The 9763-nt window shown below is 28.0% G+C and overlaps 1 protein-coding gene across 1 annotated transcript; it reads right to left on the reverse strand.

Annotated features, from left to right (window-relative positions):
• Positions 1-270: 270 nt before the first annotated feature.
• LOC111905672 (cell differentiation protein rcd1) lies at positions 271-1600 on the reverse strand. The gene is made up of 6 exons (XM_023901368.2): positions 1402-1600; positions 1193-1302; positions 1015-1119; positions 746-936; positions 547-616; positions 271-333 (listed from the first exon to the last, which is right to left on the reverse strand). Exons 1-6 carry the CDS (start codon positions 1487-1489, stop codon positions 271-273), a joined length of 627 nt encoding a protein of 208 aa, XP_023757136.2. The 5' UTR covers positions 1490-1600.
• Between the last annotated feature and the right edge of the window lie 8163 nt (positions 1601-9763).

Genomic DNA, 9763 nt, shown 5'->3' on the forward strand with positions numbered 1-9763 from the left:
ATTTCTTGGTATGTTATGCAAGGTCTCCTCCCATACAGTCACATACAAACCATGTGACGCATGTAAACAACCATCCATAATATATTTTTTGAATTTCAACACTTAAAAGTTAAAGGATTACGATAAACATTGAAAGTTAAACTCCAATACTCTCTAACCAAAATTAATGGTTAAAGCTCCATGAGATCGGTTTCCTTTGTCAGTAATATAGGTTTCTTTATACTTCAAAGAGATCATAATATGAGATGTTGCAAGAACCGATTGAGCGTCCTATATATGGCCAGCCACGTTGTGGAGCACTTGGTCAGCTAGTCTTCGAACATATGGATCTTCCTATAAATAACATAGCATAAATCAGTTTCAACTCATATATATCAAATAAGTAATCCTAACTCCTAAGTTATATTTTAGTGTTACAATATCTAATCAAAAAATGACAAGTTAAACTCATAGTATTAACTTATTAAATAATTATATCATTTTACACTACATATGTATGTTTGTTAGTGTGTTAGGCATGCTGCATGCATGCATATAACGTCTTACACAAGCGAAGTTGAGATATCCAGGATCTCTCAGTTTGGCAGGGTAACATTTGCTCAAAGCATCACAAGCCCTATGAATTTGACACCATGAGTTAGAGCATGAACACGATATATATTAATAATGTTTAAAAAAACACACTACTAAAGTACTAATATACAAACAATACAAGTTTCCAGAGATCAAAATTTACCCGACTAACCTAGAGACTTCAGAGAGTCGCAAGAAACAGTTTAACACATGTTTCAACAACTGCAATGGTGGTTTTATGGTAAACTGGTCAACAACATTGATCAAGACTTGTGCAACCGCATAAAACCTTTCTGGAAATGTGCCACAATATCGTTGCCCCTCTTCGTACAATAGAATCTTACTAACCACAAAAGCTGCAACCTGCATATTGAAAGCAATAGATGGATTGTCAACAACTTGTAAAGGAAATCTATAGAATCAAGATTATGATTAACATACCGTTTTTGCCAGTTCACCACCCACTTCTATGCAGCGAAGGCACAATGGAATCACTTCTGTTTCAAGAAGAAAGTGAATGATTTCTGGGCTGTTGGTATCCTCCACCTGGGTAAAAGCAAAATAAAAGATTTGAATGTGGTATTACGAAAGGTACACGATTCATGTTTTGTGTTTGTACCTTCACAAGGGCACCGATGACACCTAAACTGGTGAGACGTAAGTAGTCGAAATGTTTGAGTCGTTGTTCAGTAGTGTTCATAAAAGGGTAGATGAAAACAGGCATTTTAGCTGCCAAAAATGTAAGAATCAAATGAATCCATTGTATTAATAATAACAAATTCAACAATGGTGGCTAGCTAGCAGAAGCTATGGTTATTTTGTACGTACCTCTCACAATACCCATCTTTGTGTCTGGATGAGATGCCATTGACTGAAGTAAGGCCACTGCATTGCAAACTGTCGTTGCTTCTTTCATACCAAGTGCAGGAGGGGAAAGCAACTTGTACGCCTTGCAAAATTCCTGCAACACATGAGTATTTTAGTTTTCTTTATCATTTACCAGCTTTTATATGTAAACAATAAACAATAAAAAAAAGTAGTTTATTATAAAAAGGCAAAGAAAAAAAAACCCGACTTCGTACCTAAAGTGAAAAATTGAACGGAAAGTAACTTCCATAAACAAAGAAAATGCACACAAGTTCAATAATATTTAGAGATGTTTTTGTTGGTTCGTTCCCTAGAAGCAACATATACTATCAATAAGAGTCTCATCCGCTAACGTCACATGCATAAAGACTAGATGAAGCGCTCCCTAGTTGGGGAGGTTCGTAACAAGTATAAACTACAAAATATCCACAAAGGTTTAAAAGCTGAAGGACTTGAGAAAATTCACATTCGTTGCATAGGCAGGTTGAAGATCATGCTCAACTTCAAGTGCTTGATGAATGTGGTGGATAATTCAAAATCTGGGATGAATTTTATACCTTATGCAATTTTAATAAGTTTCAAATTCAACCGAATGCAAGAAAATTCCTGGAAGAATGTGAGAAAACTTGGAAGATTTGGTTAAGTGAATTAGAGGTTTGGGATGGATTGCCACACAGTTTTCAATGTATAACATGTATGGAGATATTCGGTATTCCTCTACATCTCAACGAGGGAGGATTCGTAGAACATATCAATGGTGCTACACATCTGAATCAGTCTTACATATTGTGTTCCTAGTTTTGACCTTAAAACAACAAGATATTATTGACACCATTTGAGTAGGGTAACCCTTAGGCATCAAGATTGGGAATTTTGAAGATCATGTTGCCAACCTAGTACTTTTCGGTGATAGAGAAGTCGATCTTATCCCATTAATTTGTTAACTATCAGTATCAGGGGAGTGTTGGCTCCTACAAATCAGAATGGATCTTAAGATTGAAGAGGGAGCCTAAATTCGACTTCTTTTCTATATAGGAAGCTCAATTTAGATGCTCTTCAAGAATTTAGGTCATTGTACTCCACATCTGAATTTTCTTGTGTTGATGTTGGTGGTCGATTGGGATGGCTTTTTCGCGTTTGGGGTGATGGTCTCTTCAAAGCTAAGCAAGTAGTTAAAAGTAGTTAAGGCTGTGTTTGGTGCGCTACAGCTAGCTGATAAATTAGTTTATTTTTCGAGCTTTTTTATATTGTCGTGTTTGGTAAGCCAAAAAGTAGCTTTTAAGCTAGCTTTTTGAAAAGCTACTTAGACTAGTTTTTTAGGAGCTTTTTAAAAATTTCTCAAATACACCCCTTAATTAATTATAGAAACACATACTCCTACATGTTTTTTATGTAATTTTATATATTTCAGCTAGCTTTTCAGCTAGTTTTACCAAACGTTATTTTTTATCAGCTAGCTTTTCAGCTATCAGCTAGCTTTTTATTTAACAGCTAGCTTTTCAGTTAGTACGCCAAACATAGCCTAAATATTATAACATTTTGGAAATCTTTAGTACGACTTTGTACACTTCAATCCAATCATCCTACACCTTTAGATTATCTTTTAGGTCTTTGTTACCATATCATTAACATATAATTATTATTTTGATTAATTCTTTTTATCATTATTTTCTTATATCATAATCAATAAAACATTTATTATATAATAATTACATTTTTATTAGTAACCTTCTTAATATTAATAATTTAAATTTGTTTTTTTATTAAAATAAAATAAACAACAATAATATTGTTTTTATAATATAATAAATAATATTATAAAAATTTAAATTCCAAATAAATCCATTGAAAAAATAGTTGTTATTTTTTAAAAGAAAAAAACAAACCTTACGAAAAAGTGACATAATTTTTTTAAAAACCATTCATAATCCATACTTTTTCGGATAACATTTTGGTTGATAAAATTTATATTTTTCATTTGTGTCTTTAATTTTGATAGACACAGATCGTTAATTGCATACAAAAGTTTTATACCTTTTTAATAAACAGAAATAGTTCTATTGAGTTTATATTAAAAAAATAATATAATTTTTAATTATTAGAAAATGTTAACAATAAACAAAAACAATAAATAAATATATAAATGAATTGATTATCCGGAAGTTTGGAGGAAAGTGGGATTAAAAACAAGTCAGTCACGAAATTTTATATTAACATAAAAAAATGTTATTTTTATAATATAATAATATAAAAAATATTTTAAAAAAAATAAAATTCCAGATAAATCCTCATAAAATTTTTTATCCTTACCGTAAACCCACAAACTTAATACATTTTATTTTTTTCTATTTCCGTAAACCCATCTTTTTTATAGCATAATTTTTTTTGTTAGACGTAAGTCACTCTTCTTTTTTACAGTTTTTATTTCAATTCTGTAAACCAAATATCATTAATTATATAAAAAAATATGTTACTTTCTATAAAAGAAGTATAAAGCCACATTTTTTTCTATGTCGGTTGATAAAAAATATTACGTCAAAAGAGTAGGTATATATATAGATTCAAAAAAGTATGTATATGTATAATTACAATATATTATAAAGTATATTATAATATATTAAATTGAAATATTTTTAAAAGATAATATGTAATTTATCTTTTATAATATATTATATTTTAAACATTTTAATAAATAAATAATAATAAACATGGTTTATATATATATATATATATATATATATATATATATATATATATATATATATATATATATATATATATATATATATATATATATATATATATATATATATATATATATATATATATATATATATATATATATATATATATATATATATAAGAAAAAAAACACGACATGTCTATCTTAAGAAATCAAACAAATCATAAAAGAAGAAAAAGTAAAAACAGAAGTAGGCATGGTTTACAAACAAAAAAGAGAGAAAGAAAGATACGTGGAAGTTTACAAACAACAATAAAAAAAAGTGGAGGTTTTTTTTTACTTTCTCAAGGGGTAGAGTAGAGCTGAAAAAACAGAACTCAATGTACATAATTTTCGATTTAATTATTTTAAAAACTAGATTGGTGTATGTTGTGGGTGTCTTAAACTGTTGTGTAAAAAGAAATACCTTTCTAGTAAATGTGTACGCTCCCCAAGGCATTCAAGACAGACAATCCCTTTGGTCGGAGTTTCTCAACCATAAAATCTCTTTCAATTTCTGACATGCTAGGATCTGAGTGACAGACCAAATTCTAATTTCTGAAATCCTAGTATCAATGGCTTTAACTCCTTCATCAATGTTGAAACTCTTAGAGAATACCTTATGGGTGGTAAAAGATACACCAAGATGAACAAGGATAGAATTAAACTAAGCAAGACAATCTGAACCAATTGATGAAACTTTTTCCTAATGTTTCTCTACGTGGTCTACCCCATGAATATTCCGATCATTTCAATCTACTCCTATCTAGTGTTCTAGAACTAGCTATTCGATACTCATTTGGTCGACTGGAGAGTAGCAAGTACTCAGCCTAAACGGAGAGTACTCGAATATGGTATTTTATAAATAAATTAGTTTTAGGTAAATTATATATATGAAAAATCATAAGGTTATTAGAATTCATTACAAAGTATGTGAAATATCAATAAGGGAGTAATAAGATGGTTTTTTAAGGGTGGCATAGATGTGTCTATTTCCATCCCGGCGGATAAGGTATGTGTTGGTGTTGAATTAAAGCCATAAAAAATGCTAGAAGAACCGTGATGAAAGTATAAAAAGAGAAGAATATATAAAAAAAAACAGTATAAAAATGCTATAAATCTTCTTGAAATTGAAGGGAAGTCCATTGTCCATGTGTCTGCGCGTAAGAAAAATCAATAATTAAAGTGCTTGAAAATAAAAACTTCTTGAATTTGAAACCCCTACAACTTTAGACTTGTAGCAAACAAAAACAAAACAATCATAAATAGAATAAACAATATCTTGATAAATGATATTTTGATTTGTAAGTTTGTTTGAAGATCAGAACTTGTTGAATTTGTGTTCTAAGTTAGTCATGTGTGTCTAACATTTCTTAAAATTTCTGGTTCTAGATTCCCATGTATTTATTGTTAAGATTGTGATGTGAATTTGATTTCATGTTTATTATCTAGTAATATTTGATTTGGTCTTCATTATGTACTTGATTTGTATTCTTTTCACTTGATCAATGAAACTAGGGTTCATATCGTGGTTGTTAGTCAATTTATGAAATTTGTATATATTTTATGATTGGTAATTGGTAACAAACACTTAATTGGTTTCACTGGAATCAAAATTAGTGTAATCAAAGATTAGTGATCTAATGTAAGAGCTTGTATGGATTTTATTAACTAAATGAAATTTTACTTAAAGATTATGTTTTGAGTAAAATACTTTTGTCAATTTGGAGATATTAGAGTTTATTAATATCATAATTACCAAATTAGATTGAACATAAATTAAATTCACATTACATCTTACAACATAGTACTTGAATAGGATTAGGAATCACAAATGTATTTTAAATTTTTTTAATTTTAATCTATAATTTGCTTATTTATGAAGTTTAATTTGATGTCAATAAAATCCCCCTACTTTACCAATTGGTTCTATATTGTGTAAATACATGATCAAACATTAAGTCTCTTATGTTTGTGGACCAACTATGTTTGCTCTATATTATCTCATAGTATACAATCACTACTAGAAACTGGGCAATTTCCGACAGCCATATCCGTCGGAAATATGACGCCAAACATGATTTCCAATAGAATTCCGACGGAATTCGATCTGTCGTAAAAAGCCCCGTGGATAATTATTTGTGATGGAATATTGAGAGATTTCCGACAGACTGCAACGGGCATTTGTTGGACCTCTTGACCAAATTAATGACGCAATACCGACGGACCCCATAGGTAATTACTAGTAATAGTGATTTGTATTTAATTATTATTATTATATTTCTTTATTTGTTGGTTTGACACCCATACAGTTGTCTCATGTTTGGATTAAACATATGGCATGAAAAGACTTCATTAATTAGAATCTTTGGTGTATTTTTCCTTTTCATGCACATACAAGTAATTTAATTTTGTGCATCTTGCTAGCATTTATATAATTTAATCTACTCTCATGGAATAAAAAAATAAGTTGGCAATATTTTTAATATTTATGTGATTTCAGTGACTTCTCATAACCAACAAAAATGGTTTTACCAAAACATTTGGTTTGACTCATGTATCCCGATCCCATCAAATTCTCAAGCATTTTATATTGTTAGCTATTTCTGATGTTATATTAGAATTTTACATATTTATTCGTTTTGAAATATCGTGATTTTTTATAGTATTAATCAAAATATTTATAATGGTGTGTTCAATGAGATATTTGAATGAGTTAATAATCCTAGTTGTCATTCAAATAATGAAATTTTATCATTCAAGATGTAATCTTTTTATTCATTGGATATGAAGTTCAATACCATTGAATTTACCAACGAGAAAAAAGAGAGTTTTCTAATTTTTTTAAGAAATATTAATAATCAGTTTTTCTAATATTTCATTAAATTTTATAGAATTCAATGAATTATAACAAAAAAAATTGAAAGAGTTTTATTGAATTAAAAAATGGTAGTGTGTATGAAGACAAAAATAAATAAATAAATAAAAGTTGATAAAGGAAATGTGGATGCTATTTATAGTAGTAAGTTGAATCACTTACCAAGAAAATTATTCATATGGATGCCTATTAGTTTAACTTGCAAATCTATATCATCCGATTCAAAACATATCTTAAATAGCCATGAAAAAATGTGTACCTGTAGCAGGAAGAAGGATACATTCTTAGAATTCCATATTAGCACCGCCATCTCTTTACTTCTTCGTTCCTAAATCGACAGAAAGATTAATTCAAGAACAAAGAATAGCAACAAGAATTAATTATAATTCCACTTCAATTTATTTCTATAAAATACTTGCAACAGAAATTAATGTGAATCTTGATGTTGAACGCTACAAAAATTTCCACAATTTCATTAATGGAATTTTCGATCTATTGCTCCAAATATTTTACACACATCTAAACCCTAAGGAAGATCTCAAACAATGGTTCACAATTCTGTTTTGATCACAACTCGTTTATGTTATGAAATAAATTGAATTGGAATTATGAACCAAACTAATTAGAACTCGATCTATCTATATAACCAGATATATGAAGACATGAATGGGAAAGACAAAAAGTTTGAACATATTAAGTATATTCTAATTTGTATAGGTCTAACAACTTGAAGACATGACCATCATGATCGCACAAACATATATAAACAATAATTATATATGCAGATCGAATGATGTAAGTACATGTATATGCATACGTACCTTGTTTAGAAGAGCAAGGGCTTCTTCTCTCCTCGAAGGCTGGTGAAGCAAGTCTATGCATTGCTCTATCCTGGTATGTTCGACAGCTGCAGATTCTACTCCGGCGGAGGAAGAAGATCCAATAGTGGTTGGATCGACATATAGCGTTTCTGGTAAGTTCTCCATTTTCCTTATGTGTGTTGGCTCGCGCAGATACTCTCTCTCTCTCTCTCTCTCTCTCTCTCTCTCTCTCTCTCTCTCTCTCTCTCTCTCTCTCTCTCTCTCTCTCTCTCTCTCTCTCTCTCTCTCTCTCTCTCTCTCTCTCTCTCTCTAAAATTGAATACTTTCTCTCTCTAGAATATGTGTTTTTGGCATGAGGAGAAAAAGACATCGAGTGAGAATGTGGGCGACTACTTATAGACTGGTGGGTGAGAATAGAGCTGCTAAAGTGACAGATTATCGGATTAAAAGATTTGTCCATACCTGCCACGTGTTAGTCATGCAGGTATAGTTATGTAGTAAATCTTATTCACAAAATCTATATTAGTTCTTGAAAGTAGTATATTACAGGAGTTAAATAAAACAATGAAAAGTTATACTCCTAATGACTAGACATTAACCATTTTTATAATAAAAATTTAAAATAAATAAAACAGAAATAATTAATAAGTAGTTAATTAAGTAAACATGGCTTACTCGTATAATTCAATAGTATATACTCGTAATTTGTGTTAAAAGAAATATGTTTACGATTTAATATTACAGCTTAATGTTGTAAGTGTTTATTTTGAAATTTCTTACCAATTTATTTATTTTTTTAAAAAAAAATCGATCAAACATTGCTTGTAATTTTTTCTATTAATTAATTAAAAACATTTTTATTAGAAAAAAATAAATTATAACAAAAATAGTTTTTTGATAATTTCTATTTAAATTGATTTGTCATTATATATTTATAATATTTAAACATTTTTAACTATTTTGAAAAATAGTATTTGAATATATTTTTTTATATAATAATATAATTTATGTTTTGGATTCAAAATAATATTTAAAATAACATATAAATATATTTTTATAATCATGTCATACTTTTTATCACCACATTCAATGTATAATTATCATATATATATATATATATATATATATATATATATATATATATATATATATATATATATATATATATATATATATATATATATATATATATATATATATAATTTTATTAATTAATGTTTTCAATATAATTAATTTTGTAATCTTTATTTTTTCTAGTTAAAAGATTACGTTTTACATCCTATTTTGTTCCACATTCAATGTATGATTATCATAAAACAATATATATATATATATATATATATATATATATATATATATATATATATATATATATATATATATATATGGTTATAATTTTATTAGTTAATGTTTTGAATATAGTTAATTTTGCAATCTTTATTTTTTCTAGTTAAAAGATTACCTTTTATGTCTACTTTGTTCCACACTTAATGTATGATTATCATAACACCATATATATATATATATATATATATATATATATATATATATATATATATATATATATATATATAGGGCTATGTTATTTTGTTTCTTACATTTATTGTGTGCTAGAATGCACCAATAGGATTTTAGTAGATTAAATAATTATTTAATTAAATAAATATAGATATTAAATGATTTCCATAATTATATGTATATTAAATGATATCCATAATTATAATTCTCTTTTTATAGAAACTAATTAAATCTGTCATTAATGTAAGCAATAACATTCTTTCAGAATGAATTCGCATCCAGGTTTTTATATAAGTTCGTATTTTCTTTCAGGACTCATTCACTTAAAATACAATAAAGTTGCATTGAATATGAAGAACGAGAGCGTATTCTAGTAGAATACAC

This window comes from Lactuca sativa, chromosome 9 (genome assembly GCF_002870075.4).
Source record: "Lactuca sativa cultivar Salinas chromosome 9, Lsat_Salinas_v11, whole genome shotgun sequence".
In the NCBI taxonomy this organism is placed as follows: Eukaryota; Viridiplantae; Streptophyta; class Magnoliopsida; order Asterales; family Asteraceae; genus Lactuca; species Lactuca sativa.

Excerpts from the sequence above, each read along its gene's own strand:
- LOC111905672 (XM_023901368.2), bottom strand. The coding sequence starts at position 1,489 with ATGAAAGAAGCAACGACAGTTTGCAATGCAGTGGCCTTACTTCAGTCA. Across the intron at positions 1,303-1,401 it reads AAAGATGGGTATTGTGAGAG|CTAAAATGCCTGTTTTCATC; the intron begins GTACGTACAAAA and ends CATTTTTGGCAG. Across the intron at positions 617-745 it reads CGACTCTCTGAAGTCTCTAG|GGCTTGTGATGCTTTGAGCA; the intron begins GTTAGTCGGGTA and ends TCAAATTCATAG.